Source organism: Chiloscyllium punctatum, chromosome 15, assembly GCF_047496795.1.
Source record: "Chiloscyllium punctatum isolate Juve2018m chromosome 15, sChiPun1.3, whole genome shotgun sequence".
Lineage (NCBI taxonomy): Eukaryota > Metazoa > Chordata > Chondrichthyes > Orectolobiformes > Hemiscylliidae > Chiloscyllium > Chiloscyllium punctatum.
Window position 1 is genome coordinate 32,547,182 of NC_092753.1, and position 16,807 is coordinate 32,563,988.

Sequence of the window (16,807 nt, forward strand, 5' to 3'; positions counted from 1 at the left end):
GGGAGTTGAAATATTGGGCCACAAGGCAATGTGGTTGATTGGTGCGGGTGTCCTGGAGATGTTCCCTAAAGAGCTCTGCTAGGAGGCTCTCTGCCTTTATTCCTGATGAAGGGCTTTTGCCCGAAACGTCGATTTTGCTGCTCCTTGGATGCTGCCTGAACTGCTATGCTCTTCCAGCACCACTAATCCAAAATCTGGTTTCCAGCATCTGCAGTCATTGTTTTTACCTAATATGTTGAAGGTGTTGGCCCCCTGTGTTCTCTGTCTATGCCATGATTTTTCGATTGATTCTAATCTAAAAAGTGAGATAACGGAGTTTTACATGAATTCATGCAGTTTTTGAGCAAAGTACAATGTAACCCTGAAAGTACAAATTCACCCCAGAAAATATATTTGTGCATGTGGGTCTTTGTCTGTCTTTATGTGTGTATCTGTCTGGGTTGGGGGTTGTGAGTGTGAGAAAGCGTATGTGTGTGTGTAGTGAGTGCAGAGTGTCTTAAGTCTGTGAGGGGGTGCATGTGTGAGTATGGGAGTGTGTGTTTCTATAAGGGTGTGTGTGGGTGTCTGTGTGCGTGTCTGTGTATATGTGTGTTCGTGTGTATGTGTGTATATGAGTGCCTGTGTGTGTGTGTGTAGCAGTATGTGTGTAGCAGTGTGTGTGTGTGTGTGTGTGTGTGTGTGTGTATGTGTGTGTGTGTATAGTGCAATGGTGGTCACCTGTAATGTGACATGAACCCAAGGTCCCGGTTGAGACCCTCCCTATGTGTACTGAACTTGGCTATCAGCCTCTGCTCGGCCACTTTTCGCTGCTGCCTGTCCCAAAGTCCGGCTTGGAGGATGGTCACCCGAAGGTCCGAGGTCGAATGTCCTGGCCCACTGAAGTGTTCCCCAACTGGGAGGGAACACTCCTGTCTATTGATTGTTGTGCGGTGCCCATTCATCTGTTGTCGTAGCCTTTGATCGGTTTCCCCAATGTACCACGCCTCCGGGCATCCTTGCTTGTAACGTATAAGATAGACAACGTTGGCTGAGTCACATGAGTATCTGCCATGTACAAGGTGGGAGGTGTCCTCACGCATAATGGTGGTATCTATGTCCACACTCTGACACGTCTTGCAGCACCTACCATGACAGGGTTGTATGCAGTTGTCCTGAGAGCCAGGCAGCTTGCTACGAACAACGACCTGTTTGAGGTTTGGCACCCGTGGATGTGTGGGGAAGATCTTGGTGAGGTGCTCATCCTCATTGATAATGTGTTGCAGGTCACGAAGAACATGGCGTAGTTTTTCAGCTCCTGGGAAATACCGAACAACTCTCACAATCCCACACTCTCACATGCACCCCATCGTAGACTTAAGACATTCTGCACTCACTAGACACACACATATGCTTTCTCACACTCACAACCCCCAACCCAGACAGACACACACATACAGACAGACAAAAACCCACATGCATACATATATTTTGTGGGGTGAATTTATACTTGCAGCGTTACATTGTACTTTTCTCAAAAACTGCATACATTCTTGTAGAACTCTGAGCTCAAAAACTGCATGAATTCATGTAAAACTCCGTTATCTCACTTTTTAGATTAGAATCAATCTAAACATCATGGCATAGACAGAGAACACAGGGGGCTAACACCTTCAACATATTGTCTAGCTATCACCATTGTTAACAGCTAACCCGAGAATACAACTTTTTTAAGTTAAAAAAGGTTTTGTGATTTACACATGAAAGAAGTGAAACTATCATTGTATTCTAACAGATGAAAGGCTTAACAGACAATCAATTTTTCAATGTATAATTTCAGTTACATCACACTATAAATTTTTGCTATAAATTCTGTGTGTTAGGATTAAGCCCTCCACTACCACCTGATGAAGGAGCAACGCTCTGAAAGCTGATGTGCTTCCAATTAAACCTGTTGGACTATAACCTGGTGTTGTGTGATTTTTAACCAATATTTATATCATCCTTAGTGACAGTGTAGAATGTACCTACCATTGACAGGCTGTGCAGTTTGATTAGCCCTTGTGAATGGCTCATGCGTAGTTTCCTCACATCTGCGCTCTCCTCATGATCACAGTCATGCATTACCATTGTGAAAGATGGTGGGAGGCTGGGTGATGGCTTCTCCCACAGTCATTTTCATGGAACGTACAGCACCAACAGGGACCTCATCATACCGCATTGCACTTAATTTCACATCCTTGCGTTTTGTTTAGAACTCTGTGTGTTCATCATCACTTGTCCAATACTCCTTTAAAATTATTTATGAAACCATCTTCCAACTCTAACCGTCCATAACTTCTCCAGGTCATATCTTTCAAACCCTGACAGCGATGAAGGAAAAAAATATCTGTAGTAGGTCTTTTGCCAGTGAATTTATCCTCAGATTTTTGATTCATTCACCAGGGGGTTTATTTAAGTTTTTACTTATTTCTGTGAAAGTTCATTCAATTGAAAGTCCCAATTAAACTATCATCTGGTCTTCTTTGTTTCAGGAAAACTGTCCTAACTTTATCAACCCAATCTTAAAATTGAAAACAATTTTAGCAAAAATAACCGAGGAAACATTTTCTTTGCCTTTGGTGTCTTTTCTGAAGGTTGATTTTTGTAGGCTTCTTGATTGGGACTATAGAGTTAGGGCAATTGTTTCCCCACAAAGCATTTCATCAAATACAGTTCAGGAATTAATAGACTCTCCCTTAGGCCATTATCTTTTAATTTGCTAAATTATGCAGATTCTGCATTATGATGCAGATTATGCCAGTGCCTTTACGGACTTCATTAATAAGTATGTGTAAGTGTGTGCTGAAGAAATTAATCCATTCTGTTCCCCAAACTGGAAAGTGTGGATGAATTAGGAGATCCACTCCCTACTGAAGACTAGGTCTGAGGCGTATAAATTGGACAAACTTAACCTGTACAGGGAATCCAGGTATGACCTTCACAAGGCCATCAGAGGTGCCAAGAGGCAATACCAAACTAAGCTTGAAACCCAGACCAACCACATGGACGTTTGTGGCAAAGCTTACTTGACACAATGGGCTACAAAGCAATGTCAAACAGAATCACGGGCAACAATACATCCCTGTCCAACTAGTTCAATGCATGCTATGCTTGCTTTCAACAGAAGGTCAATGAAACAAAGTCACCTGTCCCACAGCCTCAGATACACCTGTACCCACAGTCACTGCCGCAGCCGTTAGATCGGCCTTCCAAACAGTGAACCCACAGAAAGTGACTGACTGGGAAGGAGGCCATGGCCATGCGCTCAGATCCTGTGCAGATCAGCTGGCTGGAATATTTGCAGACATATTCCTCTTTCTTTACTCTGATCTGAAGTCCCCACCTGCTTCAAGCAGACCGCCATCATCCCGGTGCCAAAGACAAATTATTCAGCATATGATAACTCAATAACTGCCACCCAGTGACTCTGAGCTCCATAATTATGAAGTGCTTCAAGAGGTTAGTCATGGCTCACATCAACTCCAGCCTATCAAACTTCCTTGTTCCCTTGCAATTCACCTACTGTCACAACAGGTCCACAGCTGACGCCATCTCCCTAGCCCTGCATTCATCCCTGGAACATCTAGATACCAAAGGTACCAACATCAGACTCTCACTTTTTGACTATATTTCCACATTCAACACCATAATTCCAAACAAAATCATCTCTAAACTCCGCGACCTAGTATCAGCTCCCCACTCTGTAACTGGATCTCCATAGACCGCAATCAATAAGAATAGGTGCCAACACCTCCTCCACCATAATCCTCAACATCGGTGTCCCACAAGGCTTCTGTTCAGCTCCCTGCTATACTCCTTATATAGTCATAACTGTGAGGCCAAGTTCCACCCAACTCCATTTATAAGTTTGATACCATGATGACCACCACTGTTGTAGGTTGGATCTCAAACAACAGTGAGACAGAGTACAGGAAAACAATTGAGTGCTTAGCGACATGATGTAAAGAAAATAATCTATCCATCAAAATCAGCAAAACAAAGGAGCTGGTCAGTGGCTTCAGGAAGTGGAGTGGAGAGCATACCCCTCTCTGTACCAGTGGTGCTGAGATGGAGATGGTTGAGAGCATCAAGTACCTAGGAGAGATGGTCGCCAAAAATCTGTCCTGGTCCACAAATGTCAGGAAAGCGCAACAATGTCTCTACTTCCTTAGAAGGCTCAGCAAGTTCGACATGTCCACAGGACGTTTACCAATTTTTATAGATGCACCATTAACAGCATCCTATCTGGATGCGTCACGGTGTGTTGTGGCAACTACTACTCCCAACAGCACAAGAAGCAAGAGAGAGTCGTGAATACAGTGCAGTCCATCACGCAAACCAGCCTCCCATCTATTGATTCCATCTATACTTTTCATTGGCTTGGGAAAACAACCAACATCATTAAACACCCCTCCCACCCCAGTTATACTCTCTTCCACCCTCTTCCAATGTGAAGTAAATATGAAAGTTTGATTACACCTGAGAATAGCTTCAAGAACAGCTTCTTCCCCACTGTTATTGGACTTTTGAATAGATGTTTCAAACGTTAATTATGATCTCTCTCTCTCTCTCTCTCTCTCTCTCTGTGCACCTTCTCTGTCACTGTAACACTGTATTCTGCACTCTGTTCTGCTAGCCTAATGCACTCTGTATGGCACAATCTGCCTGTATATTATGCAAAACAACACTTTTCATTGTATCTCAGTGTATGTGATGAGAACAAATCAGTCAATCAATCAATCAATTCCTTCTGCAATTACTTCTCTTTTATTTTCAGTTTCATTCATTGTTTCCTATGGTGCCAGGACAAAAGGCATATTGATGGTGAAGCAGTAAATAACCAAACAGACAACAACTACTTCATGCAGTGCAATGATATTACTAAGAAGAAACCTAATGGACAGCTAAAATATCATCCACTCATTAGATAGATGCTTCCTAGGCTTTTCTCAATCAAATTTCAGTGGATAACAAAAGGCAACCACATGGAGGAGTCCTCAAGCAGTTACGAAACACTACTATCGAAACTCAACTACAGCACACACAATACACTTGGTTCTGCTATAACATGGTAGTTCCATTCTCATGTAATCCGTGTTATAAGAAGATCAGATAATAGCAGTATCATTTAAACTAATGGGGCTGGAATTGCGTTATAACCAATGCACACTATAGAAATCCACACTTTGAAAATAGTGTCCTCAATCACATTGGAGCAAATTCGCACTAATGAAATGCATCTTACAGCAGAATGACCTGTAATTAGAATAGATTCCCTACAGTATAGAAGCAGGCTCTTTAGCCCAACAAGTGCACACTGACTCTGTGAAGAGTAACCCACCCAGACCCATTCCCCAACCTTATATTTACCCCTCACTATTGCACTTAACACTATGGGCAATTTAGCATGGTCATTTCATCTGACCTGCACATCTTTGGATTGAGGGAGGAAACCACAACAAACCTACACAGACAGAGGGAGAATACACAAACTCCACGCAGACAGTCACCTGAGACAGGGTTTGAACCTGGGTCACTGGTGCTGGGTGGCAGCAGTGCTAACCATTGAACCACCGTGCCACCCCAGTCAGGAAAACTCAATGTGCATAATTTTGAGCCTTTAATATATCATAATGCATATTGTTTATCACTGGGTGAGAATTGTATCAGTGGTGTGCAGTTCCAATGGCAGAACAGGAACAGTGCACCACTTCCCTCTTTCAATGTTTTCTCTTTGCCACAAAATTCCCATGAAATGTTACAATACCAGAGATGTGCATGGAAATCACATGCGATTCTGTGGCAGGGGATATGTTTCAGCGGTGATTCTCACTGTCAGCTGCTAATGCTGAAGCCATGGATTGACCACAGGTTGGGCTCCAGAGTGGCATCTGTCTCAGAGCCAAAGCAATGCTGCCATTTACATGAGACTTACTGAGAGCACAATGGTGTTGTGAAACTTAAAAGGGTTCAGAAAAGATTTACAAGGATGTTGCCAGGGTTGGAGGATTTGAGCTGTAGAGAGAGGCTGAATAGGCTGGGGAATTTTTTCCCTGGAGCATCAGATGCTGAGGGGTGACCTTATAGAAGTTTATAAAATCATGAGGGGTGTGGATAGGATAAATAGACAAGGTCTTTTCCCATGGGTGGGGGAGTCCAGAACCAGAGGGTATAGGTTTAAGGTGAGAGGGGAAAGATATAAAAGATATAAAAGAGACATAAGGGGCAACTTTTCTCACACAAAGGCTTGTGCATGTATGGAATGAGCTGCCAGAGGAAGTGGTACAATTGCAACACTTAAGAGGCATCAGGATGGGTATATGAATAGGAAGACTTTAGAGGATATGGGCCAAGTGCTGGCAAATGGGACGAGATTAGGTTACGATATCTGGTTGGCATAAACGAGTTTGACCAAAGGGTCTGTTTCTGTGCTGTACATCTCTATGACTCTATGGTGGCATAGTTATTTTCTCAAATTTGAATTTCATTTGTAAATTTTCCACTTTGCATTGGTTTCAATTTATTCATGTGTGTATCATCTCAGAAAACTAAACGTGGGTTTTCTCATGCACTTTTTATTGAATATTCATGTTAGTGTTGGTGTTGTGCTTACTAAGTCTAAATTTATAGGCTCAGCTGGCCCTCCCCTCTTCGCATTGTAAACAAGTTTGTCCAAGATGTCTCTGTGGGGATATTTGAACTGCTGTAAAAACATGGGCTATTTAGCCCATTGAGCCTACCCTACCACTCTAGAATGCAACACAACACTTTATGTATCTCTTTGGCATCATCCCTGATCATCTCTTCAGTGCCATTTTCCACAATGTCTCCATGCGCCTTCCTGTTGTTCAGATCAGAAACTTACTGGGTTCTATATTGGACATGTTCAGTGACTGAGCTTCCATAGTTACATGGAGTAGAGAATTCCAAAGGCTCAACATCCATTGAGTGAAAAAAATAACTGTTCAACTCTGTTTTAAATAACTTGCCCCTAATCCTGAAATGGTGGCTCCTAATTCTGGAGTCACCAGCCAGGGAAAGCATTCTATCATGTCCACCCTGTCCAGTCTGAGAGAATTATGTAAACTTCAAAGAGGTCACCTCTCTCTTCAAATCTGTAGAGAATACAGACATCCAGTTTCATTAATATTTACTCATAAGACAATCCACAATTTGAAGGATCAATCTGGTGAATCTCTGTTGCACTTCATCTTAGGCAGGTATTTCTTTCCTTAGATAAGAACACCAAAGCTGTACATATGTGTTTATACTGCTACAGCTTCTAGTGTATGCATCCAGTTTCAAGAATGAATGCTGTATCAATTAGGTCAACATATCGGTAGAGAAAAGATTGCTTCACATTACTCCTGGAAGCTAACGTGTCAAAAGTAGCCCTTTATGACTAAACCTGGGGAAATTATCGTGAGCATGTGGTCTTTGATACTGTGAATAAATATATAGTGTACCTGGGTATCTCCCTCCAGTAGCTTGTTAAGCCTTAGCACGCAATTTTTTGGAAAACTTTCAGCCATAAATGGACGTCACACTTAATCATAATAGTGCAACTGATTGATAGATTAATCTTCTACTGCAAGGACTAAAGTTTGAATGCATCACGGGTGGATGGGATATCGTCTCAAATCTATTAGGGCTTGGTTGGAAGGGTCCTATGTATAAATAAACTAGAGCAATCTCTGGTTCTTATCAAACATGATCCATGAGAGGAGGACTGCTTATGATTGGGTGGAAAGCAGCATAAAATTGCTGCAATCGTTCAAAAGCCATGGGATTATTAGTGTGGGAAATGAAATGTTCACATTCATGCAGTGAAAGATATTCTTCTGAAGTTGGGTATTGGCACATTCGAATAATACAGTAAGAATTTTCCTTTGGAGTACTTGCTCTGGGAATGATGGTTTTACAGAGAGCAGAAATAGGAAAATCTTCCAGCACTGATATTACAGTGCTTGATTAGAATGTCACATCACAAAAGAAGAAAAATGTTCTTTAAAATATTGTGTGACTCATGAATTTAATGTGATAGTGTGTTGTTGTGTTTGAAGCGAATGCAACACAACACTTTATGTATCTCTTTGGCATCATCCCTGTGAGAACATGAAGCGAGTGTATTTATTTTATATATAACAGACTGGCTCTCAGCCCTCTTAAGTATTCTTGATTTCGAGATGTCAGTGGACTGGGGAGTACAAAGTTAAAAATCACACAACACCAGGTTATAGTACATCAAGTTTAATTGGAAGCACACTAGCTTTTGGAGCGACGCTCCTTCATCAGGTGGTAGTGGAGGGCTCAATCGTAACACACAGAATTTATAGCTGTGATGTAACTGAAATTATATATTGAAAAATTGATTGTCTGTTAAGCCTTTCATCTGTTAGAATACAGTGATAGTTTCACTTCTTTCATGTGTAAATCACAAAACCTTTTTTAACTTTAAAAAGTTGTATTCTCGGGTTAGCTGTTAACAATGGTGATAGCTAGACAATATGTTGAAGGTGTTGGCCCCCTGTGTTCTCTGTCTATGCCATGATGTTTAGATTGATTCTAATCTAAAAAGTGAGATAACAGAGTTTTACATAAATTCACGCAGTTTTTGAGCTCAGAGTTCTACATGAATGTATGCAGTTTTTGAGAAAAGTACAATGTAACCCTGAAAGTACAAATTCACCCCAGAAAATATATGTGTGTGTGTGTGTGTGTGTCTGTCTGTCTGTCTGGGTTGGGGGTTGTAAGTGTGAGAAAGTGTATGTGTGTGTGTGTGTGTGTGTGTGTCGTGCGTGCAGAGTGTCTTAAGTCTGTGAGGGGGTGCATGTGTGAGTGTGGGAGTGTGTGTGTCTGTAAGGGTGTGTAGGAGTATCTGTATGTGTGTGTATATAGTGCAATGGTGGTCACCTGTAATGTGACATGAACCCAAGGTCCCGGCTGTGGCCCTCCCTATGGGTACCGAACTTAGCTATCAGCCTCTGCTTGGCCACTTTTCTCTGCTGCCTACCCCAAAGTCCACCTTGGAAGATGGTCACCCGAAGATCCAAGGCTGAATGTCCTGGACCACTGAAGTGTTCCAGTGTGGACATTCAGTCTTGGACCATTCAGCCATGATCATATTGAATGGTGGTGCAGGCTCGAAGAGCAGAATGACCTACTCCTGCACCTATTGTCTATTGTCTATTGACCTTGGGTTCATGTCACATTACAGATGACCACCATTGCACTATACACACACACAGATACCCCTACACACACACACTCCCACACTCACACATGCACCCCTTAAGACACTCTGCACTCACTGCACACACACACATACAACCCCCAACCCAGACACACACACACACACACATACACACACAGACAAAGACCCACATGCACACATATATTTTATGGGGTGAATTTGAACTTGCAGAGTTACATTGTACTTTTCTCAAAAACTGCACACATTCACGTAGAACTCTGAGCTCAAAAACTGCATGAATTCATGTAAAACTCCGTTATCTCACTTTTTAGATTAGAATCAAACTAAACATCAGGTCACAGACAGAGAACACAGGGGGCCAACACCTTCAACATATTGTCTAGCTATCACCATTTTTAACAGCTAACCCGAGAATACAACTTTATAAAAAAAGGTTTTGTGATTTCCACATGAAAGAAGTGAAACTGTCACTGTATTCTAACAGATGAAAGGCTTAACAGACAATCAATTTTTCAATGTATAATTTCAGTTACATTGCAGCTATAAATTCTGTGTGTTAGGATTAAGCCCTCCACTACCACCTGATGAAGGAGCGTTGCTCCAAAAGCTAGTGTGCTTCCAATTAAACCTGTTGGACTATAACCTGGTGTTGTGTGATTTTTAACTCTTAAGTATATTTCTCAACTGCTATATTCAATAACCAATGCACACAGTTTTCTTAGTTTGGGTGTTTTATATGGAGACCTAACATGAAAAATGGTTCCTGGTGCCATTGTTGAGTTATTTCCATTCTGTATTTGTTCCCAGGAGAAGGTGAGGACAGCAGATGCTGGAGATCAGAGACGAGAGTGTGGTGCTGGAAAAGCACAGCAGGTCAGGCAGCATCCAAGGAGTACGAATTCCTGATGAAGGGCTTATGCCCGAAACATCGATTCTACTGCTCCTTGGATGCTAGCTGACCTGCTGTGCTTTTCCAGCACCACACTCTTGACTCTGTATTTGTTACCACTCTTGTCTGGTCAATAGTTCCAACTTATTTCACATTGGCGAAAATGCAAATATTGTTTCCTGACATCACTATTTGTTCTGGACACTGTTTCAATTGTTCGCTAGAAAGATATTTCTATGAGCCAAATGACAGGTTGCCTTGTTTCATTGAAAATACACGATCTTTATGTCCCATATGCTTAGCTGTTTAATGTGTCAGCATGTGAAGCTTGTATATTTGGAGGTAAAACCGTGTTAGCATGTAATCTGTCAGCAACTCGAGCTCCACTCAACAATACTTAAAACAGCATGATGCCAGATCAGGAATGTGCCAGTGCAGCATATGCCAGGATTTAATCACAAGATATTGTGTGCTCCCAGATCTAAGATTGTGCCATTATAAATGGGAACTATTGTGTACAGGCAATTCGGTAATAACCAGTGTGTTCGGTACCAGCACTTCTCAAAATAATTAAATATTTCAAGGTAAACAAAGATCTTCATATTAAAGGAATAGTATAGAATGGAATTAGTGCTCAGATTTCTCTTTAAACACCCCTGGAATGTGAGCACAGCATTTATTGCTATCCATGACTTCCCTTAAGAAGGCACTGGCAAGACGTCTTCTTCAGCTGCCACAGTTAATGGGCATGGCACATCCACAGTGCAATTATGAAAGGAAATCAAGGATTTTGATCCAATGAGATTATACAAATCTAAGTCAGAATGGTGAAAATGAAGAAATGGTGAAGGTCAAGATGATATGGTTAAAAATCACGCAACACCAGGTTATAGTCCAACAGGTTTATTTGGAAGTACTAGCTTTCACAGCATTGTTCCTTTCTCAGATAGCTAGTGGGGCAGGATCATAGGACACAGACTTTATAGCAAAAGATCATAGTGTCACACAATGGATGTGATATATTGAACAAACCTAGATTGCTGAATTGTATTTGCAAATACATTCTATTTTGTTCAAAAAGCACACACTTTGTAGGTAATCAATCCATGCAACAATTTATAATTTCCTACATTGGAAGTAGAACCTGTTTGACTCAAGATTGGGATACAGACAGACTCTAACCTCACACCTTTATTACATTGTCTGAGTTGAGACGTCAACTTTTTTAAATAAAATATTGTTATCCCGGGAATGTGACTTAAAAGAAGTTCTGGGATTTACATATTACTGAACCAAAACCTGCAACCCATTCTAAAAGATGAAAGACTTAACAGCATCTAGGTTTGTTCAATATATCACATTAGTTGTATGACACTTTGATCTTTTACTATAAATTCTGTGTCCTATGATCCTGTCTCACTAGCTACTTGACAAAGGAGCAGTGCTCCAAAAGCTTGTACTTCCAATAAACCTGTTGGACTATAACCTGGTGTTGTGTGATTTTAACTTTGTCCATCCCAGTGCAACACCAGCATTTCCACATCAAGGAGATATATGACTTGCAAGGTAAAGTCCAGATGATCTGGCTTTTCTGGGTTGCTTCCTTTTTGTTTATTCATAGGATGTGGGGATTGCTGGTTAGGCCAATGTTTGTTGTACTTCCCTAGATGCCCTTGATCATGGTTTTGGAAGAAGCAGTCTTGGCAAGTTGTGGCAGTGTGTCCTCGAAGTTGCATGGTGCAGTGAAGGGAGAGAATCTTCAAGGTGATGGGTGGGTGACGTCACAAGTGAGCTGCTCTGCCTGGAAGGAGTTGATCTCCTCAATTGTTTTTGGAGCAGCATCTCCCCAGGCAAGCGAAGAATTTGATAGAATAGACTGAGAAGAAAAAAACTACTCACAGTGCGGTTACTTTCGTGCTTTCCTGTAATGTTACACTTTGATTATTTTTGATCCAATGCGATTATATAGATCTGGGTCAGGATGGTGAAAATGAAGAAATGGTGAAGGTCATGGTGATATGTGACTTAGATGGTAACTTGGCTGGTTGACTCTGTGACCATTTATATCACTATGGTCCCACTCTCACCTCTCACCTCCACTGACCTCCCAATTCTCCCACTCTCACCTCCCATCAACTTCAGTGTGCATTCACTCTTGAGTGTGCTTTTTCTCTTCCAATTGGTCTTGCTCAAGCTGGTTTATTATGCTTTTGCAGTTTAATCTTCTGGAAAATATTGTGAGACAATGTAAATGCCATTTCTAAATAATACTTCAAAATAATGTTACACATTTAATGTCACAAGAAACACATTTGGTGTTGTGAGTAGTGGAAATATGAGCATGCACTTATTTTACAGCTTCTCACTGTTAAAAGTGCATGTTTAGGATGGGAACCAGCTATCATAACACAGAATCCTAAAATTGTTATTATCGTATTATTGGAAATATGTCAGGCTATGTCCTTACCATGTGTCATTTAGAGTAATCTATCATGACACTAATAAGGCATATTTTGCTTTCAGTTTGGTAGACTTTTTTTATCCTATTTATCTTTATATTTTTGCTGTTGGATTCTAGGTAGGATGGCAGCTGAAAAACCTGGTAAATGCACTTCGGGAAGATCCCAGTGGAGTCATCTTAACCTTAAAGAAACGTCCTCAGAGCATGCTCACATCTGCACCTGCATTGCTTAAGAACATGAGATGGAAACCTCTTGCACTGCAGGTAAATTAAACCTCACCATATAATTTAACTTAACAGTCTTCTTTAAATTAATAATCTAATATGTTTGTGATAAACCATTTATTGTGTTGAGAATCGTTTCAAATTAGTGTTACAATCAGAAACTTACTTTGTCAGATGTTAAGAATCACACAAGGCCATGTTATAGTCCAACAGGTTTATTTGGAACTGCAAGCTTTTGGAGCGCTGCTCTTTCGTCAGGTAGCTAATGGCACAGGATCATAGGACGCAGACTTTATAGCAAAAGTTCATAGTGTCATTCAACTGATGCGATATATTGAACAAACCTAGATTGCACAATTGTATTTGCAGATATGTTCTATTTTGTTCAAAACGCACACAATCTGTAGGTAGTCAATCCATGTGACATCTTATATATTCCTACTCTGGAAATAGAGCCAGTCTGACTCAAGATTGGGATACAGACAGACTCTAATCTCACATTTTTATTGCATTGTCTGAGCTGAGGTATCACTTCTTTTTAATAAAATCTTAAATTATCTCAGGAATGTCATTTGAAAGAAGTTCTAGGATTTAGATATTTATGAACCAAACCTGCAACCCATTCTAAAAAATGAAAGGTGTAACAGCAATCAAGGTTTGTTCAATATATCCCATCAGTTGTATGACATTTTGATCTTTTAGTATAAAATCTGTGTCCTATGATCCTGCTGCACTAGCTATCTGATGAAGGAGCAGCGCTCCAAAAGCTTGTACTTCCAAACAAACCTGGTGCACAATAACCTGGTGTTGTGTGATGTTTAACTTTGTCCACCCCAGTCCAACACTGGCACCTGCACACTTTGTCAGAAGTAGTCAGCATTAGCAATGTTAGCCAATTATTTTTTCGATTTTAGATTTAGACTTATTGTTACTATGTCTTACTGTCCTGGCAAAAATCCCCGACACCAACTTTGTTTTTTTTTCCGAGGTTATCTATGAATGTTGCCCTTATTATGGTAAAATAATAATATGCTATTTGTCTTGTCTGTAAGATACACTCTTTGTTTATTTTATAAAAGTTGTTGTTTCACTGAATGAAGTCATCTTTGAATTATTCAATTGAAGGTCCTGAAATAATGAAGAGAAAGGGTCCTTTGCTTATGATCAGGATCAATCTCTTTGGTTATTTGCCTTACCTGTGCACCTTCAATTCCCATTGTCTTCACTTACCTGTGGCTTAAAACCCAACCCATTCCAGTCTCCTCCACTGGCCAATAACTGGGTGAGAATATGAACTAGAAATGTCAATGTTATGACTGAAATGAGGCCTATCGTTATGTATCCAGGTGATCATCTCCAAAGATTCTAGTAACTTTCATTTTCCATTTCCTAATCAAAATTTTTATGTTTCCTCTGTCTACCCCAAAGATAAACAAAAGCTAATCTGTAATTGAATGGGTAAGTTTGTTTTGGAAGTGCAGAACCTGAACCATATGTGTTTTACTAATGCCAGATAACAGAAGTGTCATTTCACAAGTTTATTTTCCATTTAAAAATAAACTCGTGAACTTGCTGAGTAATAAAAATGCATTCTCTAAGGCTCAAGTTCAGTGGCATAGTTGATCAGACAAAGGTGTTGGCATTCCAGTGCAGCTTTAATTCTCTTTATTGGGTTGCCAATGCAGACCAACTGGTTTTCCAAACTGTAGGTAACTCTCTAGCGGACATACTGAAGGCAGATTACAATTGAAAATCTCCTTATGTAAAGCCATAAATAAATATAACAAACCCAAACAGTAATTGTGTAAGGAAACTGAACTTCTTAGGAGTATCTCTAAAGATCTTTCAGAAATGTAACGTTCAGGGGAAGAACGACATTAGAGAGGATGTGCCATTGAATCAGGCAATGTTCACTTTCGATAGAAGGAAGTAAAGGGATCTGCACTGCTGATAGTATCTAAAAGCAAGGTGTGGAATTCATCTGCTGTCGCACAGCGATGTCAGTGTAATTGTTCTCAGAACAGATCAATGACTCTGCTTTTAAATGAATAAAATGTATTACTTGCTGGACTCTCTATTGCTGGGAAAAAGCAAACTAATGATACTGGCCTGACTGCTGAGCAGCATTTGGACTCTGTGGAAAACCCTTGCTGACAAGAGATTGCTGTCTGGATTATGGAAAGTTTGCAATCGAATGCTTATTTCTTTTGAAATAAATATCCTAACAAAAATACAAGTCTCTGGATTCATTGAAGGTGAACTAATTGATTCTCCTGCAAGGCAGCAGTGAAATATTGAGAGACACTTCTAATCAACCAAGTTTCATGTCACAAATTCAGGTCAAAACCAGGCTATTCAGCCCTTTGAGCCTGCCCCACCTTGCAATAATTTCACAATTTTATAAGTACTGTTGGTTTCAAATTTCTCATATCTAATGACAGTAAACTATTGATTGCATTGCCCACCAATAATCTATCCACCTCCGTTTTAAAAATATTCGATGATCCTGCCTTCACTGCCTTCTGAGGCAGAGAGCTTCACAGTCGCCCAGCACTCTGAAAGGAAATAATTCTCCTCATCTCTGTCCTAAAAGGAAACCCTTTATTTTGAAACCTTAATTCTGGATTCCTCCATAAGAGGAGTCCTCCTTTCCATGTTAACCTTGTTCAGAACTTTCAGAATTTTATACACTTCAATCAAGTCACCCTCCCTCTTCTATACTCCAAAGGGAACAAGTACAACCTATACTCAAAAGACAATCCTCTCATTGCAGGCATTAATATCGTAAACATTCTTCGAGCCCCATCAAATACATTTAGATCCTTCCTTATGTGAAGAGATCAAAACTGCATACAGTGTGTGGTTGTTCTGTATAACTGAACTATAGCATCCTTACTTTTACATTCAGTTCCTCTCATCATAATAGATAGCATTCCATCAACCTTCTTAAATATTTGCTGTACTAACATCTTGTGACTGATGCTTTAGTATACCTAAATCCCTCTGCACCTTGCAATTCAGCAGTTATTCCCTGTTTATCAGCTTCACTATCTGCTTGATTATTCTTCCTGTCAAAGTGAACCATTTCACATTTTCCCATATGCTGTACCTGCAGAACTGTGCCCACTCACTGAACCTATCTTTATCTGTTCTTATGTCTTCTTCATAACCTTCTTTCCTACCTATCTGTATGCCACCTGCAAATTGAATTAGCATGCCTTCGTTTGAGTCATTATACCATGATAAAAAGCTAAAGCCTCAGCACAGACCTCTGCAGGACTCCAGTATCACTTCTGCCAACCGAAAAAGATCCATTTATGCATGCTCTCTGTTTTCTACCAGCCAGTTAATTTGCTATCCATGCCAGTATGTTACCTCTCCACCATCTACTTCTACGTTATACTATAACGTTTATGCTACACTTGAAATCCAAGATCAGCATGTCAGTGATCTTTCCCCCTACCTGCAGCACATGTTACTCCATCAAGAAAATCCAGTAAATTGGTTAAACATGAAATCCTTTTCACAAATCTATGCTGACTCCTCTCAGTAACGTAGAGTTTTTGTAAGTGCCCAGCTGTAATCTTCTTAATGACTGATTCTAACGCCTTGCCCATGACAACGTCCCAAGCCACCTGACCTAAACTTTTATCTGCCTCTCTCCATTTTTGACTCGAGGGGTTGTATTTGCTTCTTCCCAGTCTGATGGAACCTTTCCAAGATCCAGTGAAATGTGAAAAATTAACACCAACGCATCTACGCATCAGTTTCCACTTTTTGTAAATGAGTTCATCAAGACATAGGGGGAATTGTCAGCCTATACTGCTTCTCTAATGATTGTAATTTCACCAAATCCTTCTCCTCCTTCGATCTCCTGATTCACAATGAGCACTGGAATTTTTTTTGTGTGTTCTCAAAAATAAAGATGCAAAATGTTTGTTCACTTCATCTTCCATTTCCTTATTAACGGTTATTAATCCTATTCTTATTTGCAAGATGA

At 40.4% G+C, this 16,807-nt stretch overlaps 1 protein-coding gene across 6 annotated transcripts in view; it reads left to right on the forward strand.

Annotated features, from left to right (window-relative positions):
* Nucleotides 1-16,807, forward strand: part of cnksr2a (connector enhancer of kinase suppressor of Ras 2a) — a 496,755-nt gene that overhangs the window by 264,558 nt on the left and 215,390 nt on the right. For all 6 annotated transcript variants that reach the window (XM_072584887.1, XM_072584893.1, XM_072584891.1 and 3 more), the window contains one exon: nt 12,700-12,846. In XM_072584887.1, coding sequence (XP_072440988.1) covers nt 12,700-12,846 — 147 coding nt within the window. The remainder of the gene's footprint in view (nt 1-12,699; nt 12,847-16,807) is intronic.